The sequence below is a fragment of the Camelus bactrianus genome, chromosome 22 (genome assembly GCF_048773025.1).
Source record: "Camelus bactrianus isolate YW-2024 breed Bactrian camel chromosome 22, ASM4877302v1, whole genome shotgun sequence".
NCBI lineage: Eukaryota > Metazoa > Chordata > Mammalia > Artiodactyla > Camelidae > Camelus > Camelus bactrianus.
Genome location: NC_133560.1, coordinates 24,267,600 through 24,284,293, shown reverse-complemented (window position 1 = coordinate 24,284,293; position 16,694 = coordinate 24,267,600). Strand labels below are relative to the sequence as shown.

At 54.9% G+C, this 16,694-nt stretch overlaps 2 protein-coding genes across 2 annotated transcripts; one reads left to right on the top strand and one right to left on the bottom strand.

Moving 5' to 3' along the window:
• Positions 1-4,403: 4,403 nt before the first annotated feature.
• On the bottom strand, positions 4,404-7,517 carry TRIR (telomerase RNA component interacting RNase). The gene is made up of 3 exons (XM_074350672.1): positions 7,084-7,517; positions 5,133-5,210; positions 4,404-4,837 (listed from the first exon to the last, which is right to left on the bottom strand). The coding sequence occupies exons 1-3, from the start codon at positions 7,432-7,434 to the stop codon at positions 4,730-4,732; spliced, it is 537 nt and encodes a 178-aa protein (XP_074206773.1). The 5' UTR covers positions 7,435-7,517; the 3' UTR covers positions 4,404-4,729.
• A 130-nt stretch (positions 7,518-7,647) lies between these two features.
• Positions 7,648-14,938, top strand: GET3 (guided entry of tail-anchored proteins factor 3, ATPase). The gene is made up of 8 exons (XM_010954192.3): positions 7,648-7,799; positions 8,947-9,154; positions 9,991-10,138; positions 12,739-12,887; positions 12,977-13,127; positions 13,836-13,943; positions 14,035-14,232; positions 14,601-14,938. The coding sequence occupies exons 2-8, from the start codon at positions 8,994-8,996 to the stop codon at positions 14,730-14,732; spliced, it is 1,047 nt and encodes a 348-aa protein (XP_010952494.2). The 5' UTR covers positions 7,648-7,799; positions 8,947-8,993; the 3' UTR covers positions 14,733-14,938.
• Positions 14,939-16,694: the final 1,756 nt, after the last annotated feature.

Sequence of the window (16,694 nt, the reverse complement as noted above, 5' to 3'; positions counted from 1 at the left end):
TGGCACCAGGGAGACCCAGGCCCAGCCGTGGCTGGGTCACGTGACGAAGAGTTGGCGGCTCTCTTGGCCTCTCTAGCCAGCTGGTCCTCCTACCGTCTCGTTTTCTCTGCCTGTCTCACGCCGGCCTGACAGCTCTTTGCTTGGAACCAGGAGTTCAGCAGCGCGTGGGGACTTTTTGGTGTATGGTAGACCAAGGAACTGCTCGGCCAGAGCCACCTGCGCTTTTGTCACCCCCCTTTTCTAAGAATTGAACTGTGCCCCCCCTCCATCACCTTCCCATTCAGAGGGTACTTGGGAGTGCAGTATGGGCGCGCAAGAGCGGAGGGGACTGAGCTTGGGGTGGATTTTATACCTCAAAAGACAAAGAAAGGAAAGCCAGACAAAGGGAGTGCCTGAGACGGGCTGGGTTCCTAAAGAAGCCTCTGCCACATTTTGCATTATTTATTTTCCAGTACTGTTTGGCAATTTTTAAAACGATATTTTAAAAAGCCACGAGGATATAAATTTTTAAACGAAAGGAACTAGTAAAATAAACGCCAGAGCAAAAAGCCCAACTTCTTTTTCTACTTGAAGCTGAATAAGGTTTAACAGCTCAGGAAATTTAGGTAAGGGCAAGAAAATGAAGAAAGACATCTTCGTGATTCTTGCGCCTTCTGAGGACAAAGTAGGGCACCTCTTTTCTTAAGAGCAGAGTAGAACAGGGAGGAGCTGGAGCATCCCGGTTCCCCCGCCCCCTACGTCTTGGCTCTACAGACGAAAATGTGGGCGAACTCCTGCCACTCGGAGCTTAAATTTCCCCAGTCGTCGAATGGGTATAATAGTTCACTGGATTACAGATAATCCAAGTTAAGTATTACCAGACCTGCAGTAAACTGTTCTTCAAAAACCTAGCTTTTACTCCGCGAGGCTTAAGGCCGTCCTTTTACTATATTCGGCCCCTCCCTAAACCAATATTTACTGAATAAATTAGGGCTCTAATCCCAAAAGACAACCCAGCCCTGCCCTGGGGGGCATTTTGGCCTCGGGAGAGGCACAGGTCAATTCTTGCGCCTGCCTGGAGGAGGGTGACAGCTTTTTCAATACACTTGCTCTTGGCAAAGTCAGTCCCGGCTCCGTTCACAGGTACCTAAGGCCTCTCCTGCCGAACACTGGGGCCGCCAGGGATTGGGAAGGGTCAACTGGAGCGAAACTCCACTCCAAGACTCGGGATCCCACCCCAGCCGGCTCCGCTGGACAGAAACCCGCTTTGAAACAGACACGTGCTGAAGGCCACCGCCTACGCATGCGCAATGGGCTTTCCTCGCGCGCCCTGGGGGCCTAGAACTACACCTCCCATCCTGCCGCGCGCCCGCATCAGCTCGCTTACTGACTCTGGCTGAGTCTCAAATCTGGGGGGTCTGGAGACCTCTGGAGTCGGGTGTTGAGCAGAAGGAAGAATGAGGTTGGGAGCTGGGACTGGATTTGGACCTTTTGAGAGAGGGTGCGAAGAGTAGGAGTTTTCTGCTCAGGGTTGCGGGATTGCCTCAGATAAAGGGTCAGGTAGGGAGCGAATTAGAGATGCAGGAGAGAATTTGTTTCTGTTCACTCCCTCCTTTTAATGTGTCAAGTTTCCAGAGGCCCTGCGAAAGCCTTGAGACAGAGGAGTCGGGATAGAATAATGTGACCTCTGCTGCCTGTATGGTCCACAATATTGGTCCTCGTGGTCTTTCTTCTCCCCAGATGATGAATTTCAGTACTGAATCGAAAATCGAAAGAAAAAAAAATTTCCCCTTATGTCTTAAACACCTACTGCCTGTCACTTTACAAACAGTATTCTCACAACAGCCCTGTGCACGGCAAACTTACTTCAACTCAACTAGAAGCGCCCAGTGCAAAAAAAAGAAACTCAAGGAGCTCATGCCCAACCGTGAATCTGAGATGGGAGACAAACATCTCAGTTTACAACAGCCTCCCTGCCTAAGCATCTCATCATATTGCATCCACGTTTCAAGGTATTTCTCAAATACCACCCCCAAACAGAAGCCAGTTGCTTCACCCAGAGAAGCAATAACAGCTGTTTAAAATGTCAGGATTAACATTGACCATGTGAACATTGCCCTTACTTCAGAACTTACTCTAGAGATGTTTCAGTATTTTGTCTCTATTTTATAGATGAAGAATCTGAACCACAGAACGATTGAATGACTTAGCCAAGATCACACTGCTAACGTACCAGAATAGTTTGAAGCCAGGGCTGTGTGACTCACCAAAACCTGAACTTGATTCTTCTCCCCCTTCAGACTTTCCCCAGGTCAGGGCAGGTGAGTTCGGTGAAGGGAGGTGCTGGGATTCCATCAGCTCCTCCTGCCTCCTGACACTCCAGGATAGAGGCTGAGCTGCTGCAGGGGTGACCTACTTCCTTCTCCCACTTACATTTCTTTTTAAAGATCCAGCGGCTGTCAGTGGCTTTGAGGGAGGAGGAGGTAGATGTGGCTCCATTGGCTTCCTATGTCCCCCTCCCCCACACTACATCCTCAAAGCTAAAGTCACACCTGGGCCAGCTCAGCATCCTGAAAGTAGACCTTCAAGCTGATGTGGAAAACAAACCAGATATCCTGTGTGTTAGCAGGAAGTGAGGGGTGCAGTCTCCTGTTCCAAAGCCTGTTTGCCCACTCTTCAAGCCAGGCATGGTTTCAGCTCTAGCTCTTTGCACCTGCTGCTCTTTCAGCCTGGAATACTCTTCCAAGGACCATCTTCACTGCCTGCCCCACCTCCTTTAGGACTTGGAAAAAGTGTCACCTTATCAGGGAGGCCATCCCTGACCAACTTAAAATTGCAGTCTCTCCCACTCTCATCCCAGTCCCCCTTTCATACTTTTTTCCCCATAGAATGTATAGCCATGTGTTGTTGTGTTTTGTTTCTTGTATTTCCTCCCAACCAGAATGTTAGCTCCACTACTAGGACAGGGAGTTTTGTCTGTTCTGATGCTCTGTATTTGGAATGCCCCACCCCCCACAGGCTGAATCTGGCAGTGTGAGGCTAGGCAGGTGCTGCCTCAGCCTCTTCCCTCTTGCCTCCACAAGTCCTAGGCAGGTGGTGACCACCATGGTCCTGAGTCATGATGCTCCCCTGATGGAAGGGGGATGGGAGCCTGGCCCTGGGGTGGGCAGGGGTGCCAAGCTGCTCAGCATTGGTGCTTAGGAAGGTGGGGTGGGGGGAGTGCCTAGATGTTGCTCCAGGTCTAATATGTTTGAGAAGGGGTCAGGAGGCAAGGGCATCTTAAAACATTTGTGGGCTCCATGGAGAGCAGGCAGCCAGGCAACCTTCAGCTCCACCAGGATGAGCAATGAGGCCAGAAACGCACAGAAGTACAAGGAGCACTAGAGGGGTACTAGGGCCATCAGGCTTCCTTCAGGACACCCTGTCCCCTGATATGTCAACTGTCACGTTCTGCAAGGTGGGACAAACTAGCCCCTTGGCAGTCTTTCTCCTGCTCATATATACAACTGGGCAGGGCCAACCCTAGCTTTCCTGGAAGGACTACAAGTAGGTGGCAGGAAGGACAGAAAAGCCCTACTGGAATCCAGATCTTAGCCTGCCTCACTTCCTCCACTGCCAACACCCCATCACCTCCCCTTGCCCGATCATGGCCCGATCTCCTCCATCACCCAGGTTCTGCCCAGACCCCTTCAGCCAGAGGGATCCAGCTAAGATATAAAACATATTATGTGGCTCCTTAGCTCCAAACTTCCCAAAGGGTTCTTCTCCCTTACAAATAAATTCCCAAGTTCTCACCTGAACACACAAGGTTCTGCCTATAATCCACCTACACTCCTCACTCAGCTAGCTCCAGTCACAGGGGCCTCCTCACAGCTCCCCATGAGGGTCAGGCACTGTCCCTGTCTTCACCTGGCTATTCACTACACAGGCTGGCTTCCTCACCTCCCTCAGGACCCTGATTAGATATCAACTAAACTAGACCCCTCCCTGCAGCCTTTATCCTGTGCTTCTTCACAATCACCTCACAAAATGGCTTCCCCTTTTTGTCTGTGTCTGTTTCCTTCTACAAGGCCAGGGAGCATGCATGGTCTGTTCTGTTCACTGCAGTGGCTACAGGGCCCAGAAAAGCCTAGACACGCAGTACGTGCTCAGTAAGTGTCTTCTGAAGAAACACACCGACAGCTTTGGCCCAGCCCCAATGGGATTGCGGAGACACTGAACAAAAACACCCAACAGTGGGGGTGCACTCAGGGGTGGGTCTTGAGGAGAGTTCAGGCCTTCAGGAGGGGATGTGCCCCTGTTCTTCCCCACACCCCCGCATCCCTCCCTCACTGGGCCAGACCCAGGGTTTGGTAGATGCAGCACCAGCCAAGACGGGAGGGCTTATGTTAGATAGCGCAAAGAAGGCAAACCAAGCACACAGCTCCGGCACTAAGTCAAGTTCTTTACTTCCCAGAAGTGATGGCTAAAGGGAGGGAGGGGGGGCCAGAAGAGGAAGACACAAAGAGCCAGAGAAAGGGAGGAGATGGGCAGAGCAGGGACAGTAAACCACTGTTCTATGAAGTCTCAGGAGGCAAGTGCTCAAGGTAAAAAAGAGTCCTGGAGAATCGTCCGCAGCTGCGGGAAGCATCTCGGTTTCCTTCTTGTGTGTAAGTCCTTGGGGGAGAAAGGCTGCCGCGCTGCCGCTGCATTAAATAGTTATTATGTACATCGCAGAGAGTCCCAGGCCGTGGGCAGGCAGGGGAGGGGGTCATTTCACCAGGGGCCGAGTTTTATCATCATCGCCGCACTGGTGGGCTTTGTACTTTTTCACCTCTGCCATGTACTTGGCCCATGCATCACCTTTACTTGTTAATACCTGTAGTGGGGAGGGGAGACACACAGTGGGTTGGGAAGGGGATGCCAGGGAGGCCAGGAACCAGGGTCAGGAATGTCCTGAGACAGCTGACCCACCCACAGTATCACCCCAAAGGTCTGAGTAAAGATATGCAGAGTCAAGTTATCTGGGGACTTTGTTGAACGCCCTCCTCACCCACCAAGTACACCCATACAAGGCCCAGATACTGAAGAGTGAGGGACAGGGAACCTCGGCCAGGCGCTGAGGCTGGAGGGAAAAGGCAATGTGGGCAGCCCCCCACACCCGGCCGGCTCACCTCATCCTCCGTCTTCTGCTTCTTGGCTACTATTCCCGTCTTGAGGGCTAGTTTGTTCCCGCCTCTGCGCTTGCCCACCTGGGTGAAGGGACAGAAGACTGCAACGGTTACAGGAGCCGGGCCCGCCCTTGGCGGCGCTGAGGCCCACTACACCTTCCTAGCCCGGCCTGGTGGCCCGTCCCGACGCCGCGCCCAGCTCCGCCAGCCGGCCGACCTGCGCAGCAATCAGAGAGGAGCACACGCGACTCTTAGCACCTGCCCTGGGCCCATGATGCCCAGGCAGTCCTGAGCCCCGGCGCTGCCCTCCCAGGGAGCGAGAAGAATCCCCACTTCGGTGGGGACGAGCTCTGTCCTCACTCCCCCCTAGTATGGACCACACAGGCAGCAAGAGCTTCCTTTATTGAGCACTTACTGTATGCTAAGCCCTGTGCCAAGTGCTTTGCTTTCTCCTTTCACTTTCAGTTACCTTATGATGAAGGAAGGTTACAACCCTCCCCGTTGTACAGGCGAGGTAACATCTTTGAGAAGAAGCCTGCACCCTGGATCACGCTGACAGCAAACAATGGAGCTGAATTCAGGGTCAGGTGTGTCTAAGCCACAGAGCAGAATTCTTAACCACCAAGCAACACTGTTCCCCTACACCTAACCTGGCCTCTTTGAGGGTGCTCTCGCTATGGGCCCTCAATGAACAAACAAAAAAGGCAGTGACAACGACTGCTGTTCCCACTCACAGAGGGGCACTCGGCCTCCACGCAGTTCTCATACTAGCCCAGGTCCTGCCACTTCCCCTTCCTCAAACAGAAGTCAAACCCTGAACTTTCATCCTGGTCCTCTATTTTCTCCTATAGACGAAAGGTTTCTTGTGCCCCAGGGACTGCAACAGGCTTTACAGACGTCCCGTCTCCACCCCAACCAGGCATTAAGTGACCTGCTAGGACTATTTGCACATTCATTTTTGACACATGAAGAAACTCCACCCCCAGTCCGTTATTCTCAGGTCAACACTTTTTTTCTCCACACCACAGGAACTTGCTCCCAACACCAGAGACAAAGCAAGCTCAGAGGTGACAATCAATATATGTGCCACTTCTTTAGCCTAGAATTTCTCAGTTTCATAGTAATGACATTCTCAACTGGGTCCTTTTCGTTGGGGGGAGGCAGGGGAGGGTTGTTCTGGGCATTGTAGGACGATGAGCAGCATCCCTGTCCTCTACTTATAAATGTCAGTAGCACCCCCTCCCCCAGTTCTGACAACCAAAAATGTCTCCAGATTTTGCCAAATGTGGGGATAGGGTGGGGGGAATCGTCTCCTATTGAGAACAACTAGTTTAGCCCTTCCTGTAAGACAGGCCTGGTGCTAATCACATCAGAAGATGCGATGATGTCTATTTTTGCAAGTAGGGAAAATGAGGTTAGGCCAGCTCAGACGCTCCAGGAAAGCAGCGATGTCTGTCGTGTTCAACAAGGCATATCCATCACCTAGCACAGTGCCCAGCACAAGGTAAAGTGCTCAATAAATGGACACTAGACGAATGAGACTCAGGGAAGTCAAGTAAATCTAGGGTCACAGAGTAAGCACCCCAAGTCTCTCATCCACACAGCTCAGACACACTCCAGACTTTAATTTGTCCCCCGTCCTCATAGTGGGAAATGATCCCAGCAACCAAAGTTCAAACAGGAATCCTTGCATCCTGGTTTCCCCACCCCTGGAGCGCTGTTTCAGTGGGATTCCCCCCAGCTCCTAGTTCTCCCAGACAGGCTCCGGGGGTTCCCACCTCTGCCCCAAGACCTCTCTCGTCGGGAATCCAGGTTCCACATCCTCAGCGGGTGACCCGGACGGCCCCCTCATCGGGGCCAGAGGGTGGACCTGGATCCCGATCCCCTTTCTCGAGCCCGATTCCCCCTGCCAAGGAATGCCTTGGCGCCCGCCCCCACCCCCGCGGCTCCTTACGAAGCTGAGCGTGGGGCCCGGGCCGCCCTTCCTCTTCGGATCCCCGGGACCCGCGGCGGCGGCGGTGGCCGGCTGGTCGGGTCGCTGCGGGCCCGGGGGCGGCTCCTCCTGCCGCTGCCGCTGCTCCTCCTCCATCTTCCGCTTGAACAGCTCCAGGAAGCTGCCGTCGTTGGCAAACAAGTTTACGCCGCCCGACACCGGGCTCGAACCTGCGCCGGACACTTCATCATCCCCACTCTCAGGCGACGTCCCAGGCCCCGATTCAGCCCATCGGCTCCCGCCGCCGCCGCCGCCCGCGGGGCCTGGCGCCTCCTGGCTCGGAGGCTCCGCCCGTCTCCCTCGGGCAGCCATTTTGTCGCCAGGTGCCGCGCAAAGGACTCCGGGAAGGCCGCTCCAGCCCCGCGCTTGGCTCCCGACTTGCCTCGTCCCGAGCAATGCATGCTGGGAAGACCCGTCTGGCCCTCAAGCGTCCGCAGTGGGGGCGGGGCTCGAGGGGCCGAGCGAATGAGGAGTAAAGCCTGACGTTGCGCGCAAGCTGGCAGACGCCCCGCCCCGCCCAGTCCCGCCGCGCCCGGCTCCGCCCCGCCCCGCGGATTTTTATAACCCAGCCAGACACCTGCAAGCGTTACGCAGACATGGTCTCCACCGGAACGAGACTGTCGTCTGGCCCTGAGGCGGTAGCTGCCTCTCGAAGTGAGGTTCCCGCTTGGGACTGGGTGGGTATTAGCTTTTAAGGGATAGAATCCCCTTCTGGCCCCAGGGATAATCTCAGTAAGGGGAACGACTCTGTCTGAGGCTGTGGGTTCACCTGACACCTCGGAACCTAGGTCCTTAACTAAAGCTCAAGGGCATATCTCCCCTGGGCCCTTAGAATAAAAATGAGGGTGTCTCTGGGTTGGGTACCTGTCTCTGGGATGGAGCTTTCACTTGGGAATGAAGACACATCTGGGTCTATGGAGCTGGGGTCCCCATCTGAAAATCAGGGTATTACTTTATGTACCAGAAGCCAGAGATATTTCTAGGCTGGAGTCCCCATCTAAAGTCCGCCAAGGGCCTGGGACCCAGCATGTATTCCTGCGCAGGGCAGAGGTTCAAACAGGGAGCTGGCTGAACTCGAGTCTCCCCTCTAACAGGAAGGAAAGTGGAAGGAGGTTTTCGGGAATAGAGCCTTTTCTACGACAAGGAGCGCAGTTACATTTGTCCCTGCCATGACCTGCCCTGACCTGCCCTGCATGGGGGCTCAGGGCTCACTGGATAAGGATCTGCAGACCTGGCCCACACTGGAGTCGGTCTTCCTCTAACCCACTTACAGACCCAGGACCTGTCTGTCTCTAGCCAACTGATTGGTTCGCTTATGATTGGTTTGCGTCAGAGGCCTAGTGGCTCCCAGCCAATTGGATAACAGAAGAGACGGGCCTGGAGGCGGTGTAGGGACCCAATTTGGAGAATAGGGGGGAAAATGATGGACATGAAGTTGAGCCTATGTAGTCAGGTCAGGGTGGACCTCGGATCTAACTTCTTGGAAAGGGCATGGAATGGGTGTTTGGCCGGTTGCTAAGGGAAGATTGGCGGCTACCAGGACGTGAGAGTGATTGGTGAAAGTAAGAAAAGATGTAGCCAATGAAAGGAGTGCTGCGAGAGTTAGGGCCCAATCCGTGAAGGGGAGTAACCTGGGGCGTACCAATATGTTAATTAGGCAGGGGGAGTCTTTGAAAAAATAAAGACAAGAGGCTGATAAGGTGAACCTTGGAATGGGAGGACATTGGAAATATAGCATCTAATAGGTCCTAAAAATTAGACCTTGAGAAAATTAATTCAAGCTTCTAGTCTTGATGGGTTTGTGATAGGAAATTTCCCCTGTAGGTGCTCTGCATGGTGCGCTCCGCTTGATCACGTGAGCCGGTTCCAAGATGGCGGCTGGGGTGGCCGGGTGGGGGGTTGAGGCAGAGGAGTTCGAGGATGCACCTGATGTGGAGCCGCTGGAGCCCACGCTTAGCAACATCATCGAGCAGCGCAGCCTTAAGTGGATATTCGTCGGGGGCAAGGGTGGCGTTGGCAAGACCACCTGTAGGTAAGGAGATTGCGGCGGGAGCTAGGAAACAGGTGGGATGTACCACCGGGCGAAGGGGAGGCCAAGGACCGGGTCTTCCCCCACCAGCCGGGCAAGAAGGCTGGGCCGGGATCTTCCGGGTTGTACTCTCTGGAAATTACCTGGAAATGGAAGATACCTCCTGAATGCAGGCCCGGCACCCTCAGGTGGACCATCCCTGATGGGACTCAAGGGCTGAACCACACTGGAGCCAGCGCACAGCAGCCGGTAGAGCACTTAGATGTCCCAGTCAGGTGGACTGTAGCAGAGTGAGCTCAGAGTAGAGGGAGGGGCACCGGGGCAAACTATCCTAGTCTAATGAACCTTGCCATTCTATGCCCACGTGGCGAAAGAGGTGGAAGGTGAGGAAGAGGGCACTTGATCAGACTATCCCAGTCGTCTAGGAGGAGGGGGAGGGGTCCCTGGGGCAAATTACCCTAGATAAGTGGACTGAACCATCGAGTTTAGTAGGAGATGCAGAGGATCCCTTAGCTTAGCGTAGAGGGAGGGGGCACAGGGTCAAGCTATGCTGACTGGACAGCTGGACCATGCCACTTTGTGCCAGCAAGGAAACAGGAATCAGGCCAGACCAACACATTCAGCTGAACCTTATCACTCTAGCCAGTTGAACCGGTCAGTACGTGAGGTCTGAGAGGGTCCCTCTGTAGGGATTGAGGCTTGATCCCACAGTTATCCATTCTCTCAAGACCCTTGCTGATCCAGGTCCCCTGCTTCAGGGACACTTCATCTCCCCTTGCAGACCTAGGGACCAGAGCCTGACCCTTCACTCTCCACCTTTTGACCTTTCCCTCGCCCAGCTGCAGCCTAGCAGTCCAGCTGTCCAAGGGGCGGGAGAGTGTTCTGATCATCTCCACCGACCCAGCCCACAACATCTCCGATGCATTTGACCAGAAGTTCTCCAAGGTGCCTACCAAGGTCAAAGGCTATGACAACCTCTTTGCCATGGTGAGTGCAGCAGGGCTCAGCCTCCCACCCCCTCACCCCCACACCAACTCTGGCAAAGGCACCTTCAGCCCTTTCCTGTGAACACCCAGCATCAGCGACCATGTCCTGCCCATGCTACATTCTCTGTCTCTCCACTTTCAACCCTTTTTCAACATACCCACAGGGGAATGAGTGAGGAATGTTTGTGGAGCAGAAAAGAGGCCAGAGCAACTGGAGCTTAGTGAGCAAGGGGAGGGGAGGGAAACATAAGTCAGGGCCACATAGTGTAGGACCTTGCAGGCACTGGGAGCAGTTTAGCTTTGTTTCCAAGTTTAATGGGAAGCTGTCTGTTTGAAGCAGAGTAATGTCATGACCAAATTCATTTTTCAAATAGTTCCCTGTAGCTACCATGCAAGACTGAATTGTAAGTCAAGGATGGAAGAAGCAAGGAGACTGGGACAATGACCAGGCTAGAGATAATGGCAGCCCAAACTTTGGGGTGGAGTGGGGGAAGAAGTGGTCAAATTTGGGATGTATTTTGGAATTAAAGCAATTTGACTGCTTGGTTGTGATAGGTGAGGGAAAGCAATGGAGTAAGTACATCTCTTAGTTGGCTCCCTGGGTACCTGAGTTGGGGAAGACTGGGAGAAAAAGAGGTTCTGTAGGCAAAGATCAGGAATTTCATCTGGCCATGGTGAATCCAAGGTGCCCACTGGTTATCCAAGTGGAGATATCAGGACAGTGGCTTAGTTATGGGAGCCTAGAGCTCAGGGAAGGTTGGCATTGATTTGGGAGTCGTTGACCCAAGGGTGTTATTAAAAGTTGTGTGAGTGGAAGAGAGAGTTAGAGAACAGAGAGGCCAAGAAATAGCCCAGGGGCACATCAGTATTTAGGGTCCACCAGAGGAAGAGGAAGTGAAGTGAAGGAGCCTGGTGAGGTGGGAGGAAAGCCAGAGAGTATGGGCTCCTAAGCTCCAGGAGGACAAGAGCAGAAAAGTTGTCAGCTTCAGCATGTACTTCAGTTTTAAGCAGATCACCCAGGGAACAAGGACAAAACCCTGCGTGGAGTGGACAAGCTGACGTGGAGACAGCGATCACTATAATGGGAGCTGAGAAATGAGCGAGGCCATCGCTGGAGGGAGAAGGGAATGAGGGTTAAGGAGGGCTTTTCTGGGAAAGGAAAGGCTGCAGCATGTTTGTTTGCCGATGCAGATGCTCCAACTGGGAGGGACAAGTGCTGCTGTAGGAGGGAGTAAGGATGCAGGCAGAGGATGGGCCTCAGGCCGGGGGGGAGCTCTCTCCAGCACACAGACCCAGGACTTGAGCTCTACCAGGGCCAGAGACTTGGAAGAAAGGTGGGGAGACTGGGAGGGAAACGAGGGTATTGGCAGCCAGTGGCTTTGCTTTCTCATTGAGGCCTCAGCAAAGAGTGAGGGGTGGATGGGACAGAAGGGGTTTGAGGAGGAAGAAGATGTGGCATAAACACTCCCGGGGGGGATTGTCCGGCTCTTCAACTGCCCGTTGGAAATAAGTGTTCAGGAAGGGAGAGCAAGGTGGTCAAATTTGGGATGTATGTCAACTGTGTTCCCCTGATGTTCATCTTGGGGCAGCCGTGCCAGCGAGCTGGGAATGACCAGCTTGAGGATTTTGCCAACCACAGAGGGAAAAGGGAGTGTTTACAGAGGAAGCCTGTGGAGCCTGAACTGGATAAGGGTGCCAGCCAAAAGGGACACTGACAGTGAACTGGGGGACAGGGGTGTGGGGATGAGGTGGCCCAAAGAGGTTTAGAATAACAGGAGATGAGGAGGCTGGGGTTGGGAAGTGGAGTGTGGGAGCTCAGAGGTGGCCCAGTGACCAGGAATAGCCCATTAAGGGGGTGACTGGGAGGGGTGGTGATGAGTAGACATTCTTCTGCAGGGAAATGACCTCTGAGACCAGGGAATTGAGGGCTTCCCCACAGGACCAGTGATGTCACCAGGAAGAGGTGACTCGGGTGGAAGATAGAAAGAGATGTAGTGAGTGCAGGATGGGTCAGAGACCCCAGGCTTGGTCATCCCTTTATGGATTCTACATCCATGTGGAGGACCTACTATGTGCCAGACACTTGCAGGCATTGGAGACATGGCAGTGAACAAGAATGGAAAAATCCCTGCCCTTCTGGGGCTGGCATCCTGGTTAGGGAGACAGGTGAGAAACGTGATAAGTAAACCACATGAGGAAAGGCCAGATGTTAAAAAGAAAGGAAGGCAGGGCAGTGGAGACCAGGGCTGCACTCTTAGACTGGGTGGTCAGGGAAGACTCACATTAGAGGAATGATCCGGAAGAGGTCACAGACCCAGGTCAGGGAGCAGCCAGTGAAAAGGCCCCACAGTGGGCTTTGGCTTCCCTCTGGGGCGCTGAATACAGTTTGCGATTTTCCACCTGCTGGTGAAAGGGTTTGACATTCGGTGCCACCACATGAGACCTTAAGTGCCCAAGGGAGGGTCTTGGCACCTTGGAGTCTCCCCGCCATGACCTGACGAGGGGCTGTGCTCAGGGTGCTCCACAGGCTCCCTTGGGCCCCATGCCTGGGCAGGAAGAATCCAGCCACAGCAGCCTGAGTTTTGACCCCTTGGCCCCCAGGAGATTGACCCCAGCCTGGGTGTGGCAGAGCTGCCAGACGAGTTCTTTGAGGAGGACAACATGCTGAGCATGGGCAAGAAGATGATGCAGGAAGCGATGAGCGCCTTCCCAGGCATCGACGAGGCCATGAGCTATGCAGAGGTCATGAGGTCAGGCCCATGCAGGGCGCGGGCCGCCGGGGCCGGGGTGGGAGATGGGGGCAGAGCGGGCCTGATCATTTCCCCTCATCTCCCTGCAGGCTGGTGAAGGGCATGAACTTCTCAGTGGTGGTGTTTGACACGGCGCCCACAGGCCACACGCTAAGGCTGCTCAACTTCCCCACCATTGTTGAGCGGGGACTCGGCCGCCTCATGCAGATCAAGAACCAGATCAGCCCATTCATCTCACAGGCAGGCAGGGCCCCAGGGCATCCAGGAATCCCTTGAGTCAGATGGACCCTCGGCTCCCTAGATGTGCAGCAGCAAAGGCCTGCCCCATGCACCCTTCTCAGTTAGTGCTCCCCAGTGGGTGGGGTGGATCTTCACTAGGGGAGGGGGAGGGACTGTTCTCCCCTTCTCCACAGCACTCAGTGTCCCTGTCTCTGCCCTCTGAGTGCCCCAGACAGCTTGAAAGGCCGTATCTCAGAGCGAGGTGCCCTGGGTTCATATGCTCTGCACCTGGTGTGACATGGCTGTGTGACTTCAAGCAAGTCTCTCCACCTCTCTGGGCCTTGTCTGTCAAGTAGAGAGCATGCAAGTGCCCCCTGGATTATTAATGGCATGACATGACAACCCTGATGCCCTTATACTCCTGCACACCACTGCCACCACCCTGGTCACGTGTGGTCCCCACCTAGGCCTCAGGTAGTAACATTTCTGGAGCACTCAGCATGTGCCAGCTCTACATGTGGGGAAACAGGCTCTAGGAGGTCAAGCTACCTGGCCACAGTTTCACAGAAATGGCCTAGCTAGGGTTTGACCCCTGTGATCTGCTCAAGGGCACACACCTTTAACCACAGAGCAGTGTCGGGGGTCGTCCCCCAGGTGTTCAGGGAGCCCAATGCAGGGAGTGTCATAGGCCACAGGTAAACCGTGAGCCCTCACACGTCCTCCCCACAGATGTGCAACATGCTGGGCCTGGGAGACATGAACGCAGACCAGCTGGCCTCCAAGCTGGAGGAGACGCTGCCTGTCATCCGTTCCGTCAGCGAGCAGTTCAAGGACCCTGTGAGTTGCAGTCCTAGAGGGCAGTGAAAGGCTCCAGGGATGGGGACAGGGCTGAGACTTGCCCCTCACTGTCCTCTCCGGTACCCTGCAGGAGCAGACAACCTTCATCTGTGTGTGTATCGCCGAGTTCCTCTCCCTGTATGAGACGGAGCGGCTGATCCAGGAGCTGGCCAAGTGCAAGATTGACACACACAACATCATCGTCAACCAGCTCGTCTTCCCTGATCCTGAGAAACCCTGCAAGATGTGTGAGGCTCGCCACAAGATCCAGGCCAAGTACCTGGACCAGGTGCGTTCACCCACCCTCCTGCTCGCCCTCAAACCTCTGACCCTGGAAGCCAAGGCACTGCTGGCATTTTACTATATTCTCTGACCTTTTGCTCCACCCCACCTTCTGATTTCTGTGCCCCAACTCCCTGCCGTTCACTCCCACTTCAGACCTGATTCTGGCCTTCAAAGACTATGGCTGGCCTGGCCTGGGCACCTCTGACCCTGGGAAGTGGGAAGTCCAGCCCGATAGTCTCTGACCTCTCTGGCACCACTCCTACCTATGACCCTGTGAAGCCCTTGCTAAAACTCTCCCCCTGACTCTGGAAGACCCCCAGCCCTCCCTGTGGCCCCCTGACTGCTGCCTTCTGCCCTATGCCCTGGCTGCAGATGGAGGACCTGTACGAAGACTTCCACATTGTGAAGCTGCCATTGCTGCCCCATGAGGTTCGGGGGGCAGACAAGGTCAACACCTTCTCTGCTCTCCTCCTGGAGCCCTACAAGCCCCCCAGTGCCCAGTAGCACCAACACCAGCCCCAGCCGCTGCCAATTCACACCCACCCTTTACCCTCCCGGGGCAGAGTTTGCACAGAGTTCCCCCGTAGTACAGGGGGAGCCACTTGGGGGGTGGGAGGCGGGGAGGGGGTCTTTTCCCCCTGGTGGGGCTGGGGGAGCTCCCCCCCACCTCTCCCCGCCTCTCCCTTCTCAATAAAATGATCTTAAACTACTGTGGATGTTGATACAGAGGGGGCTGGGGCTTAGCACCTCCAAGTACAGACGCACAGGTTGTACACTGCACAAAGATGTCACACCCAGAGAGGCATTTTGGAAGGAGGGTTCTTCAGTTGAGGGGTGCCTTTTCCTAGCTCTGTATGGGTAGGGGTGTCCTTTGGGGCTGTAAAGCCCAGAGTAGAAGAGAGGGGCATCAGCCCACTTCTTTCAAAGCTCAGAGCGTGGGAACTGGGAGGCCCCTTGGCCAGCCCCAGGCTGGTGGGGAGCGGATTAGGCCGGCAGTGGGCCCAGCACTGCCTGCTGTTTGATTTGGGAATTAGTGGGCACCCTGGGCAGAGCCTGGGCCTGCCAGACTGGGGATTAACAGTTTCCACGCCTCCATTCCTGTTCCATGGAATGGCATCAGCCCCTCCCAGCACAGGGCTGCAACAGGAGAGCTGATTAGAGGGCAGGATGACAAAAGACTCAGGCTGGAGGGGCCCTGAAGTCCTGTCCTGACCCCAGAGCCATCTCTGAGTGGCCTGCAGCATGTCTGAGCTTCAGTCTCTTTATTCCTGAAATGGAGAGCTAAGTGTGGCCATTCAGAGAGCCACAGCACAAATTCACCTGACCCTGGAAGGGTTAGCAACCCAGCCTGAAAGACACCTAGCATTCCCACCCACCTCCCCTGCACTCCTCGCTCTGCCAGTTCCTGGACAGTCATTGTCATCCCGACTTGAGAGACCCAGGACTGGCATGACCTTGGGGATTTGCAAGTTCCAAGCCAGAGCTGGATGGGGGTGGGGGTTGAAAGGGGAGACCTGAGGACACGCATGAGTCAGGAAGTGGTGTTCAGACAGTGCACACCCAGGGTCTGGGCGTGCCAGGGTGTGCGTATGAGGGGAACCCAGTCACAAGCCTAGACGTGTCCCCCACTCCACTGGGTGTACATAAGCCGGTGTGGGCACGTCCACGTCGGGGTGGTGCTTGTAAACACATGGCAGTGTGGCCCATGTTAGGACCGCGGGCTCCAAGGCAAACTTCCTGGGTTCAAATCCCAGCTATGCCATGAATGGGCTGTGTGTCATCTGAGCCTCAGTTTCCCTACCTCTATGGTGGAATAACACGAGCAGGGACCTCACAGTCCTGCTTGTAAAGGACTGGATGAGATGAAGTAGGTAACGCCTTTACAACAGCCCCAGGCACGTACCTGCCAAGGAGTGTTTGTTATTATTCACTGGTACAATTATTAAGCATGTGAACTAGCCCGGGCAACCGGCCCCCGCCCCAGCAGGGGTCCAGCCGTCAGAAGTGTGTGGGGACACTGTGAGCTGGGGGAGGGGAGATGGGCATGGGGGTGGAGGGGAGGGCTGGCTGCAGTGCATGAGGCTACATCCAAGGGAATAGGGGCCTCTGGTCAGGTATGGAGCCCATCAACTTGAAGCCTGTCCTCTCCCCAGTTCCCGTAGCTAGGAGCAACACCCTTCACCTTTTATAGGCTGTCCGGCAGCTGGACAGCGGAGACATGGGTCTGAGGACGGCCAGCCTGGGCTGGTTCCTAATTACCCCAGGCAGGGCAGACACCTGCCACGTTAGGAACACAGCGTCCTGGCTGGCCGGACCTTGGGGTGGGGTCGAGCAGAGCCATGTGCACTCCTGGTGCTGGGGTGGACTTGAGAGGTTCAGGGGCACCCCAGGACATCCCTCTTGGGGCTGGAACCCTGAGCCTCCACCCCTTGCCACACGGGGCTATGCATTCAAAGTTGAGGACGG

Excerpts from the sequence above, each read along its gene's own strand:
- TRIR (XM_074350672.1), bottom strand. The coding sequence starts at position 7,434 with ATGGCTGCCCGAGGGAGACGGGCGGAGCCTCCGAGCCAGGAGGCGCCA. Across the intron at positions 5,211-7,083 it reads CGGGCCCCACGCTCAGCTTC|GTGGGCAAGCGCAGAGGCGG; the intron begins GTAAGGAGCCGC and ends CCCTTCACCCAG. Across the intron at positions 4,838-5,132 it reads AGCAGAAGACGGAGGATGAG|GTATTAACAAGTAAAGGTGA; the intron begins GTGAGCCGGCCG and ends TCCCCACTACAG.
- GET3 (XM_010954192.3), top strand. The coding sequence starts at position 8,994 with ATGGCGGCTGGGGTGGCCGGGTGGGGGGTTGAGGCAGAGGAGTTCGAG. Across the intron at positions 12,888-12,976 it reads AGCTATGCAGAGGTCATGAG|GCTGGTGAAGGGCATGAACT; the intron begins GTCAGGCCCATG and ends ATCTCCCTGCAG. Across the intron at positions 13,128-13,835 it reads TCAGCCCATTCATCTCACAG|ATGTGCAACATGCTGGGCCT; the intron begins GCAGGCAGGGCC and ends TCCTCCCCACAG.